The 24472-nt window shown below is 38.9% G+C and overlaps 2 protein-coding genes across 2 annotated transcripts; both read right to left on the reverse strand.

Moving 5' to 3' along the window:
* Nucleotides 1-6085: 6085 nt before the first annotated feature.
* LOC139743537 (uncharacterized) lies at nt 6086-13211 on the reverse strand. Its single transcript, XM_071654016.1, has 5 exons — nt 13087-13211; nt 9225-9355; nt 8254-8414; nt 7322-7536; nt 6086-6527 (listed from the first exon to the last, which is right to left on the reverse strand). Exons 1-5 carry the CDS (start codon nt 13209-13211, stop codon nt 6086-6088), a joined length of 1074 nt encoding a protein of 357 aa, XP_071510117.1.
* Nucleotides 13212-16311: 3100 nt separating this feature from the next.
* On the reverse strand, nt 16312-19704 carry LOC139743551 (uncharacterized). Its single transcript, XM_071654031.1, has 4 exons — nt 19593-19704; nt 18403-18563; nt 17513-17727; nt 16312-16756 (listed from the first exon to the last, which is right to left on the reverse strand). Exons 1-4 carry the CDS (start codon nt 19702-19704, stop codon nt 16312-16314), a joined length of 933 nt encoding a protein of 310 aa, XP_071510132.1.
* Nucleotides 19705-24472: the final 4768 nt, after the last annotated feature.

The following is a 24472-nucleotide window of genomic DNA, read 5'->3' on the forward strand; positions in this document are numbered from 1 at the left end:
CCGCATAAACAAGGAAGCAATACGGGAACACTCGGCCTCTTCGAGTTAGCTAGGAAGCTACGTCATGATGACAAGATTTTCAGTATATGGGACAATGGGATATAGACTGATTGTTTTCTTGGCCCTGTGGGCCAGTGCTGGTGTTCCCTTAAAATTGTAAGTATGATATTTGTAAATAACTTTTGGGAACACTAGTATTGGGACCACATGAACTCTTCAATGTGAATTCAGTTAGGGTTGTGAATGATCATAAGTCATCTGTAGATATCGTGTAATTTTGCATTTTGTATATAAACATCCAACAATGCATCACCCTCGTTAGCTGTGACATGGTGTATCTTTGCATTTTCTCATAATTGCTTGATATTGATATCTGATGATTTTAAGTGGTCAGATTGTACAGCCGTCAAACTAATGTGTCTCAGAAAACTTGTGTACAGATTAACTGTATGGTATTGTGTTATGGTGGAAGGGTGAGTTATGCTTTTCTTGTTGTTGCTTATAGTCAAACAAAACAAAAAAAGATATTTTTTCTATCGCATTGACTGGTTTGGTGCGATAGGTTTTGTACATATGCATAGAAGTATGTAGGTATGAAAGTAGAGTCATAGTGAATATTTCAAGTGTGTATAGATTTGTAATGTGTATGATTTACATTGAAATGAAATTATTCATCTGTAGAGTTGATGTGTCACTATTAACTTGGCACCCTAAAGTGATGTATGGGACAAGAATATGTATAGAAGTAGTTAGCTATTTAATTTGCTCCAAGAAGAACACCCTATCAAGCTGGTTTTTGTGGACAATTCTCATTAGTCTGTGTTTATTTTTGTCATAAATTATTTTGTTGATGTGTTTTGTTTTGTTGTGGGCTTTGTTGCAAGCATGAGGGATCTAAGTAAAAGTGGTTCATTTCCTTCCTTATAGCCAAATCAGGAGTTTTGACTGTGTGGTATGCAAAAAGAGATGCATAATTCATGCCTTTTTGCTGAGCAGATGCGATGTTAATCTTGGCCATTGTCAAATATAAATTATCTGATGGTGATGTATTTGTGAATACACAACCATTCACAATTGTTTTTGTTTCCCCAAGTGATGACGTTGGCCAACAAATATTTCAACTGCTTTTTTTAATGAATTGAAAAGAGATGGCAGTGCTGTATCAATCACTGCAAGGACTGATCTCAATAGTGCTCTATGAGAGATGAGAATTTCTCAGACATAATACTCACATACGCCTGGTATTCAACCCAATCTTACTTTGATTACGATGAACTTCTGCACTCCACAGTCATGATGTTCTATGCATTTATTGCAGGAAACTTGTGGAGTATGAGGCCCAGTCTTCAAATATGTCAATTTTATCCTTTCATGGATTTCTTTGGGATGACTACAAGCCAAGCGCTCCCAATTTGTGCACGTCACTCCTGATATCTCTCCAACTTATTGAAAATTATTTATTGGGAAAAAGAAAAAGGGTAAAACCTGGTAAAAGAAGCGTCACAAAACGAAACCCTTCCTCCTGCCCAGTTTGATGCAGCAGTGGGTGTGTTCCAGCGCTCTCCTAAAGCGAACTGTACCGTACCGTACCGTACCCGCGCCAGAGGAGCGCTCGAACGCTCCTAAAGTGTACCGTACCGTACTGTACCGAGCCAAAAGTGGACCACTTCCCGATGTGCTCCAAAGGCATACCAAAAGTTCGCTGTAAAGCATGCGTGTATCATGCGCATACGTCACAATGCAAAGACATCATTCTCTTTGTTCAGGATAGCTGTAAGTAGTTCAAGCACCAGGTGGATGACATTCTTGCTGCAAACAAGCGTTACCTTTTCTAAATATAACTCGTGAGGTATGCTTTCTCCACAGAGCGCTCGAACGCTCCAAATCTGGCACAGTTCGGTACGGTACGCTTTGGTTCAGTTCGCTTTGGTTCGCTTTAGAGCGCTCGAACGCACCCCCAGTGACACACTCTAGTTGAGGGGTTCATTTGAATGCTTGTGTATAATTATTGTTGGATGTGAAGACCAAACTGATGTATACTTTGGACACCACCTCTCTTTGTGTTTGTATACTTTCTATGTTCTGTGCTGGCTGCATTCAGTGTACTGTCACACAGCAAGAGATGAAATCCTTTGAGGTCCAAACTTGTTATGAATTCCGAGAGAAAATTTCCCCTGTCCTGTACAGAGCTTTGACACAAGTCTGAGAATCTTTGAACCAAGCAGGGAATTCTGAAGGAAACAGATTTTCTTCTGGACAAGATATTCTATGTTTCTGGTCTTCAAACGTGCCTACTAATCATTATTATTTGCTTGACTAGATTATACCTCAGGAAAGGAGGAGGGGATGTCAAAAAAAGTCTGAAGGTACATGAAATGATGATCGTGTTGGTGGTTGGGAAACAAAAGTTTGCGGTAGAAAGTGTACTAACTGTGTTAGATATCACAGTTGTACAACATTAAAGAATGGTGTGCTAGATTGGTTTAGCTCAGTCATAGATCCTGGAGTTACGAGTGTAGGCAATGCCTTAGATCAGACTTAGTGTTGTGTGAATCCCTTCTGTCTGACTTCAGTTTCTTTTTAACATTGCGCCTTTATTTTTTTTTGTTCATTTTTTATAGTGAAGCGTATTTTATGTGCAGTAGCTGTAGCGAGCTGCAAGCCACTGTCGCCAGGGAAGCAAAACAAAGAAAAGGAAGAGAGAGACGAAAAGAAGAAGAACCAATCATGTTCTTTTGTTTTCATCATGTGGCCTTCACTAATTGCATGAGACGTGGCAAAGTCATGCTCTAAAATATAGCTGAAAGATGAAATCAGAACCAAGTCACTTGTGGGTTTTCATTTTGCATGTACTAGTAGTCTATCGATGTGTGTGTGTTTGTGTGTGTGCGTGTTTATGTGTATGTGTGTGTAGAGTAGTCAGATTGTTTCACTCATCTTATTGCCCAGGAAATCATAATATCCTTGCTAGTCTTTATCTGGAGAGATTTTGTAAACATTGCAGTTGCCAGATTGTTTCTCACCACTCGCAATACACATTTGATATTTAAAATAAAAGACATGAATGTAGAACAAAACTATGTTGAACTGCAAAAAGAAGCAGAAAAAACTAGCACCAGAGGTAGATTTTGATTTCTTTTTCTTAACCCTAACTGCACGGGGGGGGGGGGCCTCGGAGGCCCCCCCTCGACATTTCGCACGATTACTCTGCAACACGCAAATGCTCTCGCTGCGATGCCCCATGACTTTTTTCTTTTGAGTTTCCCGCACATTTTGACACCAAATTTGTGACGCCTCGGGGTACGGTTCTAAAGTTACATGACTTTTTGTACATGCACGTGAGGCCAAAAATGGCTTAAAAATGTGATTTTGTGTACAAAGTCAATGCAAATTGAGTTTTTTCACATGGTTCATATAAATATGCTTATTTTTACTCTCAATTGCTAAAACTGGTTTGTTTTAGGAGTATTATGCTTCAAAAAGTGTCTGTCACACATTTTGTTACAAAACACAACAAAAACAAAAGGTCGAAAAAACAATGAAATACATAAGAAATTCATGAAACAAAATAAATAAGAAATTAATTTTGATACCGAATTTTTTTTCAAGTACATTTGCTAAGAATGCCACAAAGAATAATTATACCTAAAATGAGCACTTTTGGAGCTTTATTTACTGATTTGGATGAAAGATTGTGATTTCTCGCATAAATTATCATAATTAATCAAAATAAAATCAAAGAAGACTATTTTCTAAAATTTAAAAACACAATCTTGTAGATAACATCGCACACTACCATTGTGCAAAGTTCCGCGGCGATCGCACGATCCATGGCCGAGATCTTGGGGGGGGGGGGGGGGCCTTGAGCCCCCCCCCCCCCCAGTCTTTCGAGCTACCAAAATAGCCCAGTCTTTTTAGGGTTAGTATTGTTATTAAATGTGTATATGCTTTAAGCAAAAAGCGAAGGGGGTGGGGATGTCCTACAACTCTTCACAGTGTACAAGCCAGGGTTGGGTTGTCTGATAAAGCTTGACCGTGAAAAAAATTTAAAGACTCAGAGGATAATTCCGGTCAAATTAATTAATAGTTACTCTGAAAAGAAAGAGTAAAATTTTTCATACAGAACAGTGAAGATTAGATGAAAGTCCGATAAGAATTAGAGACAGAAATCATGAAATTGCTAATTTATAAATTCTTTTACAATTAATATGAATATGCAAATGAGTGAGTTGATGATGTCGTTGCTTTACAAATTGCCATATAGTTTCAGCTGTACATAAAATCTTGAAATTACCAGTTTTTGTTTTGGGGTTTTCTTTGTATGTGCAAATACAATTACAAATGTATTATGCCCCAGTTTCAAATCCTAGTATATCTAACTGATAATTATTATGAAGATATTGAGCAATGAAAAATATGATTTATAGTTTCATAGCAGTAAAAAGCAATTTTCATCTGTTTTTGTACACAATCAGTAGAAAATTGTGTGAAGGTAATGACATCGTCAGGTCACTCATTTGCCCATTCATTTCGACTGCATGTTTGAGAACTGCTTTGCAAAAAAAAAAAAAAAAAAAAAAAAAAAAATGTCGGAACTTCCTTATTTCACATGCGATTTTGATCCAATTTTTATTGGAGTGCATGTTAATGGTTTCTCTCTTTTTTCTAATCAAGTTATTTCTAGTATCAAAAAAGAAAATGTCCTTTATAGAGGGCGCAGTGCCTGGTGAAGTGCTCAGTAGACTGTTCCCGATTCTCATGATAGGTAATTTGTCAGACTTTCATTTATATCATGAGGTGACCCGAGTTTGCAGGCACAAACCCTTGTCAGTCGTAAAGGAGTCTGTGCCAAGACTACTACATGCACCACTGGCACTGTCCTATATAGGCCCTGTACTTTAGCCTCTCCCTTGTTGGAGCAGTTACAATGGAGGGAATATGAAAGAGATACACAGACTCCTTTGCGACCGCGAGGGTTTGACCTTTATATTTATAATTACACTGTATTAAACAGCAAAAGGTTTCTGTTCCGAGTCTAAGAAGATATTGGTTCATAAGGAAACTCCGTGAAAAGACGGTATTTTGACAAAGCCCCAAAGCCCTATGAGCGAAAATTCGTCAAAACAACGTCTTTTCACGGAGTTTCCTTAATAACTATATATATATATATATATATATATATATATATATATATATATATATATATATATAATGTGAGAGATAGTTCCCTGGGTCCCGAACGTGCGCGGTGCCGCATTGTTGGTTGCATATATATTGAAAGAAATTGGACTGAAATTGGCAACGTCCCGCCTCAGTCCAATTTCTTTCAATATATATATATATATATATATATATATATATATATATATATATATATATATATATATATTTACCGACCTGGACTTTAAATATAAAAGAAACCAAATCACATCGAACGTAACTCAGGTGTTGTAATACTTATGTACAAAGCACAATTTATTTTAATTTATCAAAAATATACATGTCCCGCGTTTGAACTAGGTCCAGTATCCTTTGTATCTACGTATAAAGCAGCATATAACTTATGTACACATTTAAAAAACGCATACTACGAGCGAAAGATTGTTCCCAATGACCTATACTCCATATATTCTTGACATCTTACGTGTTTGTCGTCTCGAGATCCAGCATACACGCATAATAAATATAAAATGAATGATGCTTTAGTAATGCCTTGAAATGACGTAATGATTAAGTTATAGAACAACATACAGAAGACACTAATGGTAAAGATACAGAAATACAAATAAATATCGTAAAATATATTCACGGTCAGTTCTGCTATCGTATCTGCTTTCTATGAAATGGGGCCCTGGTTGCAAATGTGGTATTCCACAAGAGCATATTTTAGTAAATACGGACAAAATGGCTCATTTCTAACAATATTCACGCTGACTGGGCTGCACAAGGCAAAGGATTAGAAATTGTCCTACACTTGTTGGATGTGTGGACGAGTAAGTGCATGTATTCGGAAGGCGGTATTGGGAAGCCCCTTTGCATGGGAAGACTGCATTTATACATTTTTTTTTTTGCTTTGTTTTGGGGACTAAGCGACCACTTTGGCCATCTTGCTTCCATCGCCATTTCCAGCACCACCATTCCGCTCACGGCACGCGCGCACAATGACCATCAGGATCTTGAAGACGAACGCGGCACACGCCAGACCTACGATGACAGCAGTGAATACAGACACCACGCTCTCCGAGTCCCAGTTGTTGACCATGGCCGATGACGTGGCCCAGATGACCACCAGGTAGGGCATGAAGGTAGATCGAAGGTACGCGTCCCAGATGAAATTGTCGAGGACGACGTAGAGGACGAGCTCCACAGTGAGGATAGAGAGAGCCACGAGGCAGGCCGTCTTTGGGTCGACATCGGCGAAGTACTGGAGCGTCATGGAGAAGTTAAGGAGTGTGGCAATGGAACACCATGTCGCGTATATGGCCAGTCCGTTCTGAATCAGTAGTCGGTTCAACCACAGGTCGACCCTGAGGAGGTAAACACACACAATGTTGTGGTAGTAAGTCTATTTGTTGTCTTTTTGAGTGCTGTGATTTTTTTTTGAACAATAGTCATTAGAGTTCTGAGATCATTACACAGACATGTGAAGTGATCTTCATATCAGATATAATTATAAAGTAATCTAAAGCTACGGTCAAAAAGGTTCGTACGAACTATGCGTTCGTACGAAAGTCACTGTTCGTACGAATTCTGGAGTTCGTACGGCCGCCTTACGAAGAGAGGGTTTCGTACGAAGTAAAAACAAAAAAAAATCTTGGACAAGACCATCGACCAGGCTACGAACGGTCTACGGATGCTACGGCCTTCTTAATGATCGTACGAAATTAGTTCGTAGTGACCGAGCCTTCACATGATTTCTTTCACTGTCTAGCATAGTGTTGGAAGACTCTTAAATTGTTTGCCCACAACTACAGCATCAAGCATTTAGGGGTTTTACGTTATTGTATTTTCATTTATCTTACGTTCTGACGACAAGAAATGAAAAAATGCTCACGGAATAATCGCCATCTTCATAAAGAGTTTATGTTGGCTCTACAATTCTTCTACTGAAAAATTTCTAATTCGCTATGCAGTATCGTATCATGAAATTGTTCTTTGCCATTTTCGATATTTCCTATGACGAACCTTATATATTCTGCATCATCCCTTATGTTTGTAAGTGACAAAATTGACAAAAAAACCCAAACAAACACACACATATATGATCATTATTATAGCCTAACAGCGGACGGCAAAGCAATTGGAGTGTCACGCGACTTACCTCTGGTGGTTGCGCATCTGTACGATGTTTTGGCGGACTGCCCGGTGATTGAGCCAGAGACACACGTACAGGGTAAAGGCAGTGAGAGCCAAGATGGCGAAGGCCACGGGAACATGCTGTCTGTCCCACGTGAACAGCCAGGCGACGTTGAGCACGAGGTTGATCATGTAGACGATCAGGAAAAGGGGTGTCACTGTGGCTGGGTTGAGATACACCTGTTGTCGACAGGAAAGTTAAGTCGGACAACCCTGGTGAATTAATTTTGCGAGTTTTGTGTATGTTTTTTTTTTTCATATCGCTTTATAATATACAACTTTGTGAAACTTGCTGAAGCGCCGTAATGATGACTAGATAATAAACAGAAGATTTGGTGCCTTGGACAGGGTCTTCTTGTCGTCTTGTCATAAACAAGGCTTCAAGGCAATTTTAGAAAACTGCTCTCTCATCCTGAACAAGACACCTCTTGGCAAATTTCCACGGGCCAAATCAATCTTTGAATGTGGCCTTCAACTCACATATTAAAATGCTTAACTAATAACATTTTATAGGTATTCCTCTGGTGCCTTCATTTTGATATTCAGATGTATTGTCTAGTCAGTATAAATTCGATGCTTGATCAAAGAGTCAATTATTGAATTGTGCAATAAAGCGATTAAATCCATTCTAATACTGTAACCAAATTGGTTAATCTGAGCATGAATATACATGAAGATGCGCTAAAACATGTTTTGTCTACATAATTGCTACAACTCGCCTAGAACCTATTTATGAAGATTATCCTTCTCATGTCAAGTGTGAATACATATTACTCTACATATACTCCCGCCCCCAAATTTGTGAAGGTTATAGTACAATGTACTATGACATCATTCAGATGTCATTCAGAAGTTCGAGGCGAATACTAGTGGTATTGCAATTGGAAGTATACTGACCTTGCCGTAATTGTTGCTGCGGCAGATGTTGAAGACCACGTAGATGATCCATAGAGCCTGCCAGATATAGATGAGACCCCAGATGGAGAAAGCCCATCCCGCTGGGACGATATCCACGTAGTAGAGATCTGAAATGTCTCCAGTCGAGTTCAGGAACAAGCCTGTTTCAGTGTTTCATGTGAGGAAAAATAATATAGTAAGCACAGCCTTATTATGAGAGAGGTGTTTATGGATGTTTGATCTGGTAATGAATAGTGATAACGGTGTTGGTGGTCGATAAAAGTAATCGAGATGGTCATTACAACTATCTCCAACATATTCTATTCTCGAAAATATAAATGTCTGATTAAGTATTACACTAATTGATAGGTGGCGCGAATTAAACAAATTAATGCAATAGACTATAAAATAGAAATGTATTGGCTATATTTTTATCTCTCTAAATTGCACTTTCCAAAAGAGGGAAAGAGGGAGAGAGTAGAGAAAAAGCGACAAAAATAGACAGAGATATAGTAATAGAAACAAGTATGTATTGACATTCGACTAGACAAAAGTGCAGACTGGAAGATGTGTATTAAAAGACGAAAATGAAGGAAGACAAAAAGAGGTAGGCAGATTGATAATTAGACTGACTGACATATAATTAGTCAAAGATACATTTACTACAATTGAAAGGGAATATAAGAAAAGAAGAGATGAAGAGGATGAGGATGTGAAGAAAGAGAGATTATACGCTAATCATGGATGTAAAGGTAATAATATACTTGATTTTGACCTTTCGAACTTTCATACACTTACCGGGCTAATCTTTCTAAGGACATTGTTGCTTTATCATTATCGTATGTCAGCTGTTTTTGCTATAATGTTAAAAACATTTCCAGACGATGGTCATTAGAGATTTGATTTTATCATTATTTAACACGACTTATTCTCAAGTTCGCCCAGCACGGTATCGGCTGATCCCCACTCACCCGGTGTGCCGCTCGACAACCCATTCAACGTGACTACGACGAGGAACTCGAGCAAGAGAAAACAGGCCAGGACCACGTACAGGGGATCGCTCGTCTTTCTCTGCATCTTGGATTCTGAGTCGAAAACCGCTCTGAAAGTGAAAGGATCACAACAACATATAATATATGTAGAGTTGGGTGAGGAACATGATACGCAATATGCACACAAACTGCCATGCTTCACATAGTAAAATCAAGGTACGAATTTTAATTCACTGTACAAAACAGTACATGCACAAGAATGATGAAATGTATGAAGCATGTCAATGGCATACCCCTATTCCTTCCAGACAAACCATCATTTCCTTCACGGACATATCGACAAAAGCTAAATAAATATACATGTATGTGAGATATACGAGTATGTTGCGGGAAGGAATAGACCATAAAGATCAGACTGAGAGTATTTATCCATTGAGACACGATCGGCGTGAAGAATCAAGATAAACAAGCTAAAGAAACTGGACAGTCCGTCACAACCAGCACTTCGTCAACACAGGAGACACTTTCACTCTAATACACCTACCGGTAACAGGTGCTCAAAATCAAGGCTTTAATGGACGGGTACACAAGAAAATACACTCGTAAGGCCTACTCCGATGACGTACGCGACAGTGAACACAAGAAAGTCCTGGGCTGGGATGTGTACTACACGAACTGAATAGGCCGATGTGTAATCCAAAGCGGGTGAAAGGGAAATTATCGATCGTCTTCCCCGCATTCTATCAACCATTCCACAGACGTCATCTCTTCAGACAATGTATTGTGACCTCGATGCATATATTAACGCCTTGATGAAAATATATTACACCTGTTTATGTGTACTTTGAAAGCACGCACCTGTTCACAAACAGTCCTATAAGTATAACACACAAAGTTTTGTTTCGGTATATACACGCAAGTTGAAGCGAGTCGCTTCTCCACAAGCTTATAGCAGTATCTTTTCATTCCATCAACAGCCAGAGATCGATGGGGTTAGGGAAGGGGCCTGGGAAGTGAATTCCTGATCTTGGTCAAGACGGTCACTTCACAGCAAACATTACGGATCGTGTAAATGTTTGTCGTGTTACTTGCGATATAGAAACAGGGGGTATATTCTGCATTACTCAAATACATTAAATTACATGTCATATAAAACAATATGCAGCAATCACAAATGCTATGAAATAGGTTTACTGACGACCATACTTGGCAAATTATGCCACGAGGGACTTGAAAAACAAAAGCCTGAACATCTAGGAATCAAACCAGAGATTACTATATAGGAAATTGGATGATGATATAAAGAGATAATGATAAGTGATATATTTCTATCATTATCTTTACTCTCACCTTTAATAAAAATCACGCTCGTCAACAGGCTTTCTGCGTTGTACAAGGAACTTGAAAGTTTGCGAAGAAGTGGTACGAGCTCGAATATCAATAAAACTTGTTTACGTCTGCACGCTGCGAAATTCCACCTTTCTGTCCTTTCACTCCCCTGACGTACTGTGCGAATGGCAGTAGAAGTATCGTGTGTTGTTTTATAGGTTTATACACACATGTACTCACAGCGTCATAGATTTCGTTTCGTAACTTCGCGTACTTTTCTGGTCAACTATGATGTCACGGCTCGATCGGAAATCCTACCATTTGATGTGTGTGCGGCAGTTCATCCGTCACCGTATCGAGTCAGGATCAAGGCGTACATTCACTCTGTGCAAACTCTCCTTTGTTATTGAAATTTTCTCTCTGGAACCAAACAATAGAGGAAAATATTCGTTTCGTAACGCCAGGATTTTTTCCCCAATTTCAAAGTAAATCCTCAGCGCTTGCCTCAGTTGAGTGCCCGCACGTGTACTTCCATGCAGGCGCTGTCCTTCAGAAAAGAGGCAGTGTATGAGATAGGCTTTATATCAACGAGAAAAGACGAGAAACTCTCCCTTACTCATGCCATGCTACGTGCCGCGGAGAAGCTATGGACTCTATTACAGGTGTTGATTTATAATTGCTTTGACAAAGGCAGCGCCCTAGTTTAATTGTAATACATCACTCCTCTATCACAATTTTAACAAACCAAAGCGAGCAGCTGCTCACTCATATCCCTGTCAATATTTTCGTCAACATTTATTTTGTGTGCAGGGAACAGGACAAGCAAACAAAAGTCACTAGTCAAAGCTGTTCTTACTTATGTGTAAAAGGCCCCCTAAACCCACAGAAATGCGCACCAGCCAATTACCAACTCCGAAAACAAAAAATATATACGCAAAAGTGCCCGAGATGGTTAGACGTTAGATTTTTTTTTTTGAAATTCTACATAACTTACAATTCAGATAATGATATTGAAATGAGTTCTTTGCGTTGGCCTATATCATCTCAAGCAGGGAGGTCACACCTCCCTGTCTCAAGCATATTCTATAGATTTCTTGTATGTGTAGTGCGTTGTTTCATTATCAAAAATTCTGCATTATGTAGGTCCTTTTTTTTCTTTTACTAGTTGGGTTCATGGAGCTACTGTTCCTTGTTGATTCAGTGTTGGTTGGTTGTCTCGTGATGTGTGAATGCGTCATACGTTTGACCGAAAAATAGTTGTATAATACTTGATTTCTCTTCGGCATAGTCGCACTAGTCGTAAAGCTTCCTACATTTGACCTATATCCGACCTTTTCTTCTCTTAACGGGTGTCATTATGATACACGTAATCCTTCCGCGAAGAATTTACATAGTAAGTTGGTCCTGTGCTATCTGTTTTAACATTTTCTTACTGTTATTTTCTTTTCTTTGTTTATTACCAGCACAAATCGTTACTTCCCGGATATGTGATATTTCCCTCGACTAGAAAATTCACTGTACAACAGCCAAAGGTCTTCACTTACACATTTTCACCATGTGAATAAACTCAGTAAACTGTTTGTATGTTTGTATTTGATGAAATGGCCTGCAGAAAACATAGTAAACAATATCTTTTTAGACGTAAAAGTCATTCAGTTTGACTTCTACATAATATGAATATAAAGATTATTTTTATGATTAGATTTGTGAACAATACCAAATGGTATAGATTGGATGTTCCTGCCTGTTCGATCATCTCCTTTCTCGAGTGTGAATACAATCTGTCACGTTAACTTACAATCTATGTCGTCAGTTTATCTCGTCAATTATTGGTCCTTCGTCATTTAGCCTGCCATCCAATCAGATTATTTTGCTTTCATAAGAGTTTGATGTGTACATTTCTCTTTCTTTCTGACTCTGTCTGTCTGTCTGTCTGTCGATCTGTTTCTGTCTTTCCCTCTCTCTCATCACTCGGTTTTTTTTTCGTCATTCACCCTCTCTGTCTTCCGTCCTATGCTGACTCCTTCCTCTCTCACCTCCGCTAAAATCTGATGACAATCCATTTCTATTTGTCCTATAAAATGTTATTGAATAAGTCATGTTGCTCACTAAACATAAATTACAAAAGGAACTGTCATTCCGTGTTATGTGTGATGTATAGAAATGATTTATACTTAAATCGTACATACAGAATAGTTGAGGTTTCATTAAAATCATTGATTCCATTATTACAAAGTATTGGAATTTCAAACTTTCACACGATTTAATGAAATAGTGGTAGTGGTCACGACAAGGTGTAGGAATGAAACCATGACGTCATTCCTTACGTAAAACACACACACACACACACACACACACACACACAAACTTCTGTGAAGATACGTTTGCACAGGTCATGTATGGTAGATATCCTTTGTCAAAGGCGTTTTCACCGTAATCAGTAAATATAGGCCTACAGATTTTGTATGAGAAGTTAGCAGAGGGTCGTCACGCGAAACGAAGTCAAGCTTACTGCTGTGGACGTGTATTGTGAGAGTGGAGGCGAACTGGGCTTCGCCTTGCTGCTCCCGGAATGTCGGCGCTACCAACAGCGTGAGAGCCTTTGAAAATGGCTGGTCGAGTGGAGAATAATCGCATGTCCTTATCAAAAGGTGCAATTGTTTAATTTGCATATATGACGGCTACTTTTTTATTCTGTAAACATGTGAGACCTTGAAATTCAGTAACTTTTTACTCATAAACAGTATACTCTATTCGTGATCTCTATTTTCGATACAATCTTATGATGAAGAGGCATATTGGTTCTCGCGAGTCCGGCTTTTTGATTTCTCCTCGTTTGCTCCCTGAAATGACGGGGCTTCACACCTCGGCAGAGAGCATAGAGTTTTCTCTTGTTGTGTGTGGTTGAGTACTAGTAAGTAACTTTTCCCCTTAGGTCTGCCTTGTTGCTGATGCTATCCTTGATACCATAGAAAGAAAGAATGTAATTGATAAAGCTAGAATTCAATAGATACTAGATATCCATAATTCGAATGAGTGTCACACAGATTAATCCTTAAATATAGCTAGAAGTCATGGACAATTAAATGGTTCCTATATTTGTCTTGGACATAAATATAATTATCTCTTGGGAGTTTGGCATCTGTTTGAGAGCTGCCTTCCCGTGCATGTACTTCTCAACACTTGACACAAACTGCCTTACTACTAAAGATTTAGGGATGAGTGGGGTAGATCAAGCGTGATGAATTACTTAACGCCTAACAATGAGAGTCCTCCTCATAACAAGTGCCGAACAATTTAAAAGAATGCTTAAGAGACATAATAGTATGGTCTTTCACGATCACTCCATCATTATTTGGTAATTTTCAATGTCAGCATGGATGGTGATTTGAATGAGTATGGTTGATTTCTCTCTAGTTACGTTCAGACACACGGTGATCCTTAAAGGACAAGTTCACCTTCATAAACATAAGGATTGAGAGAATGTAGCAATATTAGTAGAACACATCATTGAAATTTTGAGGAAAATCAGACAATCCGTTCAAAAGTTATGAATTTTTGAAGTTTTTGTGCAGTACCCGCTGGATGAGAAGACTACTGCAGTGTATGAATAACTTAGATGTCACATGCGTACAACAATATAAGGAAAATATAAAGAGAATTTCACAAAATTCCATCTGTTGAAAAAAGTATACATTCCCCTGACTCGTTACCGACAAATGTTATGGGTAATATTATTCCCCCTGCATTTAGAAAGAGGCAAGTCAATTGCTCTTTTATTATGCGAAAAAAGTGAAAATATGTTGAATTTTCTTTTATATTTTCTTTATACTGTTGTACGCATATGACTCACAAGCTGTAGTAGTCTCCTCATCCAGCGGTACCAACACAAAAATTTTAAAAATTCATAACTTTTGCATCGATTGTCCAATTTTCCTCAAACTTTCACTGATGTGTTCTACTAATATTGTTGCATTTTCTCAATCCTTATGTTTATGAAGGTGAACTTGTCCTTTAAAGGCCAATATATTTGGTGATTGGTAGGTGTATACGACGTGTTTGAAATCACAAAGTATATGGTTGTATACATGTACGTGTATGCCCCATGATTTCATATTGTAGTCTTTGGTATGTTTATATACATTTTATATACGTTTCAATAAATACAGAAAGAGAGAGAGAAACAAAAAACCTCGAGGAAAGCTAACTTCGGGGGTAAGGTCTATCCGTATCGGACGCCGAGTGTCGCACGATCGATTTCAAGACGAAATGGCCTTTTTGTCGACGAAATTAATTTGTAACGAAATTGACAGTGTGACACTTGGCACCCCATAGAGCTTATCCTCAGTTAGCTTTTAAGGATCACCGTCTGAACATAATTACTGTCACTACAGTAATATGAATTGTTTTCCTGCCTGACGGCTCTCCCTCAATGTCAATGCCCATAATATTAATGTGCGTCCCAACTTTTTCTGTTTTTGTCTTTGTCCCTTTGTGCTGTTTCTGTGTACCTTCATCTCTCACACTTCGCGTTCTGCATGTTATGTATCAAAGGCGCAATCGCCACAAGTTCTTTTTTTAGAGACTTTTAAAGATGTGTAACCAGCATGTTCGAAAATTATCGCATTGTTATTAATATTGTATATAGGCTTTTATGATTTTACTTGTGTGCTTTGTTTTTCTACATGAAAATAAAACATATTGAAAATGAACAATAAGGATGATATTGGAAGTGGGCGCGAAGAAGGTCCATGACTTTTGAACACAATTAGTGAACTTGGTAATCTTATTGTACAAAAAAGGACAATGTAGCAATAGTTGCGTTCCTTTACTACTTTGTGAAACTTTAATATATGCATGTATGTTCATAATGCGAATAGGATTTTTTATTTTTCATTTTACAGTCTTATACTCAATGCGTCAATGTCCAGTACATGTATAGCAAACGACAGAACCTAAGTCATCAGGTCCCTACAAGGTCGAATCATTTATTCAAATCGTTGATTCACTTTGATACCAACATCCACTCTACAACTGTCCCAAGGCCCACTCGTGACCTCTCCCGAAAATTGTAATGCATACTCAGTATAGAATAGTCTATTTATCTATTACTTAATGCATGATTTTGTAAACACTGCAATTAAGGAGCTTCAAGAAGCTTCTTATTGAAACAAACGAGCTCACGAGCACAGACATACACAACTTTTAACTTCTCTAGAGAGATTGAGGTTTTCCCTACGCAGGAAAGTCAAAAGGGAGAGGTCTTTACTACTATTCTTATCATAAATCCATGTCATTAAGGTTTACTGTGTCCACATGTGCGGGATTCGAAATATAATAAGATAATGCGTGCTTCGGCACCGCAGAAATGCAGTCCGAATGACGAAAATGCACCTAAATTGTCGATGAACGAAGAGGAATAGCAGAGTGCAATGATTTGCATTCCAGTGTATAAAATAAAACAAAACAAATATATATATTATATCAAAGAATGAAGCTTCTTCATCCTTACTATTATTCATACATGCAAATGAATAAGTTACTACGCATACTCCTATGTATTAAAAAAAAAACTATCAGAATTCGCGAAGTCTACTATCCTTAACACTTTGTGTCCGTTGAGTGCCTATTAGCACAGAAAACCCAAAAGCGTGGTGCACACTATCCAAAGTCCCTGGTACAGGAAGGGGTAAGTGAGTTCGTACTGCAGACGACTGTCTGTTGATATTGTTCTTCTCTACGCAACATCCTGCAGTGGCACTTTGTTACCGTCGGTCTTCGACGCGCACGCGTCTTCCTCGCGACACGCGCGCACAACAAGCATGATGTTCTTGAAGACGAATGCGGCACCGGCCAACCCAACTACCACTGCGTTGAAAATGGACACGGGGTTTTCCGGGTTCCAGTTGTTCACCAGACTGGCCGAGCTGGCCCAGATGACCACCGGGTAGGCCATAAAGGTGGACCTGAGGTACTTGTCCCACACGAAGTTGTCGAGGATGACAAAGAGAAGGAGCTCGACCGTGAGGATGGAGAGTGAGAGGAGACAGGCAGTTTTCTGCTCGACATCGGCGAAGTAGACGATGGTCGACGTGAAATTGAGGAGAGTGGCGATCGTACACCAGGTCGCATAGGTGGTCAGTCCGTTCTGGATCAAAATTCGGTTCAACCATAGGTCGACCCTGTAACAGTAAGAAAGAAAGAGTGAGAGAGAGAGAGGGATAAACACCATGGTTTTATATTGTGGAAAACATAGTGAAAAAAAGAGTGCGTGTGATGAATGTTACTGGAATATCCATCATACATCCGTAGATTGCCTTACATCGACCACTTGACTCATCATACTTGCTAGTAGTGTTACTGACTGTGTCCGGAAAAAGTAATTCAGGTTTTGTCAACTGTAAAGTTGTTACATGGACCTTAAAGGTCCAGTTTACCTTTGGGAGCAGTGATTTAAAAGATGTTCAAGATACCACATTTGATGCATATGTGTAGACCAGTCGTATCACAAAACATCCTACCATATACCATTTTTGCAATAAAGTCTAAAATATAAGGAGATATCAGTGTTTTTCTCAATGAAGCGTAACTGTACATGGTTTAGTCTGGAAACATTTTAATTATAACTATTGTTCACATTTTGTATATTTAACAACACTTAACATTGATTATACAGATTCAAATTTTTACAGTGCTTGTTTCTATCCCTAACTCACATTTTAGAACTATTTTAAAGCGCCAATGCTGGGTTTTTGTTTCATCTGCAAATGGTAAATTATGCCTTTAACACTGAGAGCTCACGTATATGGCTAGCAAATGCTGTACGAAGTTTCTTTGACATATTGCCTACTATAAAGATGAAAACTTGATAAACCAAACTAAACATCAAATCTCATTAAAGGAAAAAAAGAGTGTGATGTTGTCGTCTTCGTTCTTACTTGCTGTGGTCACGCAGCTGGTCGATGTACTTGGCCACGGCACGGTGGTTGAACCACAGGCACAGGTAAAGCGTGAAGGTGATGAGGGCTAAACAGGGCGTGGCCAATGGAAGATACTGTCGGTCCCATAGAAACAACCACGTGATGTTAAAGACGAGGTTGAGAGTGTAGGTGACCAGAAAGACCGGGGAAACGGTTGGCGGGTTGAGATAGACCTGTCGAAGAGACGGTGGAATGTTTGGTGGTAAGCTTTCATTATCTAGATTCTATCGAATGCTCGCAGCGAGCAATGACATTATTAATTTGATTCAATTAAAAGAACAACAACAACAAAACAAATCTGAACTATTCATATGAAAACTGAGTCTACTTATGTACAGCTGCCATAATAGTTAACTTTGTCTAAGATTAATATAATTAGTCAACTTTCACAAGCTATTGTATAAAACGTAAACACCAAGTTTAGACCGAAAGATGAGAAATAGGGCATAATGTTTATCAAAATATCAGTGGCGGATCCAGGGGGCCTTGCTTGTCAGCTGATGACACCCTGAAGTAGCACCTTGCTTAGTGCCCCCCCCCCCCCTTTATCGAATTCCTGGATGCGCCCCTGGATACCATTCTGTATATACCTTTGCTCTGTCTGTAAAATGTAGATTGTATTGTATCTTATCTCTTAATTTGAAGAAAAATTGAATCGCCTTTTAGCTGCACCAAGTGACATCAAGGATATACCATGACTGAAATTCTCCGTTTGCTTTGTGTACTTCCACTTCCATCATTATTGTCATGTTCAACATTGTCTATTTTGTATGTTATTTTACTGTTTTGGAAATAAAGACATATAAACAAACAAAGAAACAAACAAGGAAAGAGATGAAAACTCTCACCTTCCCAAACTTATTGGAGCGAAAAATGTTGACGATGGCGTAGATGATCCAAAGTGCTTGCCATACGTAGATGACTGACCATATTGAGAAAGCCCAGCCGGCTGGGTTGATATCTACGTAGTACTTGTCAGATATGTCGCCCGTTTGATTCTTGAACCAACCTTGTAAAGGTTTTCAGACAGATAACATAAAAATTATTGTTCTGTAACATCATCAATTAGCAAAAAATTTAAGTGTTAGTAGTATCAATGGCACTCAGAAATTATAAGTTACAAGTAAGCATATCCTTGTCAGTACTGCATGAAACAACATCACAGTGATAAGAAACACACACACACACACACACACACACACACACACACACACACACACACACACACACACACACACACACAAACTGTTTATGATCCCCCAAACAAGAACAAAAAATCGTTATCAGAATCAGATTACGTATGTGTAAAAACTGATGTGCAATCCATTTCAGACTTGTCGATTCAAAGCATTTTAGGTAGGATTCATACAACAAAATCGACTTGAATGCCGGCTATGTAACATCCATTTCAACCACGGTGGATCAGACGTATGACATTTTGATATCCCCTTATGAGTTTGAAGTCATAAGTTCAGCGAACTCGGTGAGCAAATCTTGATCACATTTCAATATGCGCGCCACTATTGCGGACAAGTTGTCAGCAGACGACAGTTTTCGCACCCGCAAACGCGCGCTCATAATGTCATGGCGCCTTTAGGCAAGTAATAATTGCTATCGATACGTTGCAGCAAGGAGGTGGTCCCTGGTTGTAGACTTTCTCGAGGTTAACAAGTTAGTCAACTGCCATAAACGTGTTTCAGTACACAGATAAAGAGTACTCCTACGGTGTCAAATTCCCTTTATGGCATATATAAAGTGTTATATATCTATAGATCCTGTTTGTATGTGCATAGCAAACGGTCATTACGTAAGAGCCACATGAGTATAATGAAGGGGGTAGATGAAAGACCCGCAAAGCACTGAAGAAAACTGACGACATCACATTTCCAATCGCTAAACTTGGTGATGCCACAAGAGATTTGGGGTATGTTTTGATGGATATATGGCGGGATCAATAAGAGGCAAGACACACGATGTTCCCCATCGTGTTCTTCACTTTTTTCTTCCATAAGAAAGAAAATGATACATTTCTGCTCACCCGTTGGGTCGTCTGGAAGCGACGCTAGGACGTTGATAACGACCACGGCGAGGTATTCGATGAACACCCAGAAGGCCAGGAATATGTACACAGGGTCGCTTTGACTTGACATTGTTGGTTTTTCTTCGTCGCTATGATGCTGATGCACAGAGAACAATAAATAACATGAGTCACGGAACTCATATAATGGCAACCAATCGAATTCAACTAATACAAGGCAATATATCGAGTCAAGTACAGTTTACATGCAAGCAGAAATACTAGTAGCTATACTACACCAATGTACACAACACATTTAATGTATGTGTTGTGTGTATCATGATGAAGTGGGCTGAAATACATGAACATTGTTTTCAGTGATTTGTAATTTTCCTATTAACCGAAATCATGGAAATTGCAGAAGGATATTGCATGAGAAGAGATGAAACACATCTATACAGACTGTGAATTGCACAGATTATTGAGCTCAAGTTTCATGATAACAAACATCTTTGTGAATAATTTCTGAACCACTGTTAATATGAGGCCAGTCTTAACATGACAATAGCGAGCTTTAGATCTGCAACGCGAACGCCAAGACAACGCTAATTAGGCACAAAAAAGTGTTCTGCACGTGCGTGACACAGCTGTTTCCGTTCTCCAACGGATGCGTCGTCTTAGCGTTCGCGTCGCAGATATAGAGCCCGCTATTGATAAATGAATATGACCCTTCATGTATCAGTATACTGCACGCTCTGATTGATATCTATAAGAATGAAAAAAAAAGGTTTCACTGAACGAAGACGGTGCTGCCTCTAATACTTAAAGGTGCATGTAGAAGAATGTTTCGGCGAGTAATGTAACTTAACATACGAATGAAATTCAACAAAATTCTGCAATTGAAGTTCAGTAGCAAATAGTTGTGGAGCCAGAGAGACATTTAAAGCAAATTGAAATTCACTTTCCTGAAAGTTTATAAAGAGCCATGGTACTCAAGCTGCCACGTACATAAAGATAGGCTACAAATTGAGAAATGCAAAACGTCGGATGAATCAATGTATCCATAATGAATTTATGAAGTATGATTAAAAAAGAAAAACAAACAAACAAACAAAGATTGAGCATAAATATATTATGCCTTAGGTCACTTACCAGTAGAAGGCTTTTGAAAATTGACAGACCGTTTCCAGAGGAAGGTGTATAAGACACGAGAATGGTACTAGAGTTTCAGTGAGTCTTTGGTGCAGTACGCGTAAGTTACAAAGCAGCAGACGACAGCTCGGATCTGGAGCAAATTCCTTTTTCGCGCGGTTTATATTCACTATAGTTGCATAAATCAGAAAGTAGACTCAAAGTTCAAGTGCAGTGTTTACAAACGCTCACGTGACGAATTTCATAACTACAAATTATTGGCATTTTTCGATATATTAAGTTTGTCCGTTCTAGCGGAACAGGTCGGAAACTATACAGAGTGTGCTGTTGTCAGCGTGGACTGAAACGTGAATCTGCCAAACTGGTCATAAGTAGTTCGGTCATCGATGCTTTATATTTGAAAGCCAACACAACTGCGGTCTTTTCAGATCTCACGTGACCACATTCTCAATAAAATACACAGACTTAAAGAGTTCGTGCGTCACTGCATGAGTTGGATGTCTCTAGCTGTTTGATTTCGTTACGCAAGACTGATGTTTTGTAGTACATTGTATGGAAGCTCATAGTGCCGCCAACAGGTGACTTAAAAGACCAGGGCCCCGTTTCATAAAAGATGATAGCTTAGGATTGCAACTCTTGCTGGTGTGGCAACTTCCCATAGCAGCGGCCAATCAGGAAGCTGGATTCTTTTTTTTTTTTTGTTCATCACCATGACAATTGCCATTCCAGCAAGAGCTGTCATCATATCAACCCTTTATGAAATGGGGCCCCAGATAATTCTTCTCCTTCTCTCAACTTTTTGGGATCTGAGAAAGCGAGTTGTGATATACCATCATTTTTATACCTCTTTATTGTCCAAAAAGTCGAGAAGAATATGACCCGAGAAGGTGAAAAGGCCGAGGAATAAACGGTGGCATTTTGGGGGGACTGTTTTCTTATTTTTTCATCTAGTGGTAACTTCTTGCTTCTTGATGGTGTGGTTTTAGGGTCACAATAAGGGAATAAAATGTGTGTACGTAGTCTACTGTTATACTTTTCGTCCCATATATTTTGTGTATTGAAAAAAATATAACGAAGACCAGTACAGTTTCAGTGATTCAATTCAATGCAATTCCAGACGCTCAAAAGTTTCATCAACCATGGATATGCATGATAGGATATTAGCTGATCTACAGACTACTTTATTGATATCCTCACGTGGAGTCTCCCGTGAGTGTATTTGTCTTCTCGTTGGGAGTGGGTGGACCGCCCCTGGAACTCTGCCGGACAAGTACACAAACCCATGTGGTCATTCAGTGTGCTGTGCTGTTTGCGTTGTCTTAAGTGTGAGCAAAGGTCGACTATTTCAGATCATAATGATTTGTGGTTACCGTAACTGACCACTGATCTTCAAGAAGAAAATGAAATGTTTTCCCCTTTGTCAGAGGGACCTCTCCTCAGAAGATGTTCTTTTCCAATGTTCCCTTGTCACTTTTATTTGAATAAAGCCCAATTGTTGTACTGTTTGATTGAAGACAAATGAAACTGAATTGGATTGGAAAACGATGAGGCATGTTTATAAGCAAAACCTGAAAATCGCAATAACAGACCAACCACGTGGCTTAGCCCTGAAAACTAGCCTGGCGAACGTCACGTTGCACAGTACATTGGAAGAAACTTTCTTTACTATGAACTCATTTACCAAGCAAATTCTGCTACAATATCAATCATACCAGGGAGGTGAGGTGTCTCACCTCCCTGATCATACAGACTGGAAAATGCTAAAGACACTCAATGACTCAGAAGGCAAATGACGAACATAAAATGAACACGGGGGCGCTGTGGCATAGTGGATAAGACTCCGGACTCCCGATCGGAGGACCCGAGTTCGAATCCCGCCCAGTGCTTACGTCCTTGGACAAGATGTTTTTACCCACACTGTGTCCCTCTCGACCCAGGTGTATGAATAGGTACCTGGCAACGCTAGGATAATAATAATAGCAGGGCCCTCTGGTAGAGCAGTGGCAACACTGAAGAGGCTACCCTGGGTAAATAAGACCTTCTTCTTCTTCTTCTTATTATTATTATTATTATTATTATTATTATTATTATTATTATTATTATTATTATTATTATTATTATTATTATTATTATTATTATTATTATTATCATCATTATTATCATTACAAACATGTTGTCACGATGCATGGAGCTACAGCTGTTTAATCATCTGTCCTTCCCAAGTGGATGACAGTCGAATTGACGCATACATAATATGTACCGTTTTGTGTCATGTATTCTTTTCTTGATGTAAATAGATAAACTATTAAATTGAATTGAATTGAATTGAATTGAATTGAATTGAATTGAGTTGTTAGTGTTGAACTTAAACTTCATTTTGCTTCGTGTTTCAGTTACAAGTATCATCACTAGTGATGACTGCGCCGGGTATACTAGTAGGTCATGGAGTAATTTTGTGCTCACAATTGCTGCGATCACGACTCGGCTGCATCTATTTTAACTGTACTTGGTTTCGTGCCAGATTTTTTTTTCTTTCTTTTCAGCCGGAAGTCCCTTACTAGAGACTTTTATCTCCTCTTAATCCTCCCAGTGATGATTAACGAACATAATCATCAAAACAATTTGGAAAGGCATTTATTGGCAAGTATAAACCGCAGCACAATGGCAGATGCGTGGTAATGCCAATTTTTGATGTGGTCAAAGATATTATTGTACAGTCTCTTAAGTTGTGGCTCCCGATCAGTGAAAAACCACTGAATTTTAATCCCGAGGTCCCTGGTTTGGGTCCTCCTACAGAAATCCAAATTAAGTTTCGTAATTCCGCAGGTTTGCTAGTTATCATACGCACCTTATTTTCAGTTTCAGATCAAACAACGTTCGGGATAACGAACCGTATATTCACTATCGCATTGACGAACCTGCAGAACATTCAAGGGTATCATTTCATTTTCGGATTAACGAAACATGGGACTACTAGTAACGCCACATTTAATGTACGAATTAACGAACAGCTATAGGTATGTATTATTATGGGATATTATGTGTGTTGCGGAATAACAAACCATAAGCATTGAGGAATTTACTACGCGGCAATGTAAATGAAGTAAAGAAAAGAATATACGCAGTTACACACGCAGACACACACACACACACACACACAAAACAAAACAAAACAAAAAAGATGCATCGTGCGAAAGGATTACAGTGTACAATTTAATTCAATGTTCCCACGGAACCAGTCTTTTCATGATTATCCCACTAGACAATCTAATGAGTTTCATTTACCCCTCCTGAGAACTTTATTGGCTCAGAATACATTTATATACACCGGTCCTAGATTTTGGAACTCACTGAGCTGTGAAATAAAAAATTCCCCATCTTTGTATTCCTTTAAGCGCAAGTTGAAACTTGTTTTATTAAATCCTCCCTGATATGTTTTTTTCCATTAACAGCTATAGTTTTTGTTAACCTCAGGGTTCATCATCCACCCACCAATCATTCAAACACTGAATTCATTATTACGTAAAGAAGTAGCCATTACAATCCTTGCTCAGCTGCATGCAGCACCAACTCTATGAAGCACATTCTCTACCATCCTCTGTTCCATTTCCCTTGTTCAGCGTGTAGGTATTCTCTCATTCTCTCTTTGTTTTCTTTCTTTCCTTCCATACTTTTCATCTATTCTGGCAAGTTGTGTCATGTTGTTGTGTTTCTTCTGTTTTGTCCCGTCCTGTCGTATATTATATTCG

Source organism: Diadema antillarum, unplaced genomic scaffold, assembly GCF_040938485.1.
Source record: "Diadema antillarum isolate AM-2024a unplaced genomic scaffold, OU_Dant_1.0 seq00001096_RagTag, whole genome shotgun sequence".
Lineage (NCBI taxonomy): Eukaryota > Metazoa > Echinodermata > Echinoidea > Diadematoida > Diadematidae > Diadema > Diadema antillarum.

What these genes read in the sequence shown, in the direction of transcription:
- LOC139743537 (XM_071654016.1), bottom strand. Translation starts at nt 13,211, where the DNA reads ATGCGATTATTCTCCACTCGACCAGCCATTTTCAAAGGCTCTCACGCT. An exon ending in CACAATACACGTCCACAGCA is followed by an intron (nt 9,356 to 13,086) that starts GTAAGCTTGACT and finishes TTTCACTTTCAG; the next exon opens with AGCGGTTTTCGACTCAGAAT. An exon ending in CAGATGCGCAACCACCAGAG is followed by an intron (nt 6,528 to 7,321) that starts GTAAGTCGCGTG and finishes TTACCTCCTCAG; the next exon opens with GGTCGACCTGTGGTTGAACC.
- LOC139743551 (XM_071654031.1), bottom strand. Translation starts at nt 19,704, where the DNA reads ATGTCAAGTCAAAGCGACCCTGTGTACATATTCCTGGCCTTCTGGGTG. An exon ending in GCTTCCAGACGACCCAACGG is followed by an intron (nt 18,564 to 19,592) that starts GTGAGCAGAAAT and finishes AACCTTTACAAG; the next exon opens with GTTGGTTCAAGAATCAAACG. An exon ending in GCTCCAATAAGTTTGGGAAG is followed by an intron (nt 17,728 to 18,402) that starts GTGAGAGTTTTC and finishes TCTCTTCGACAG; the next exon opens with GTCTATCTCAACCCGCCAAC.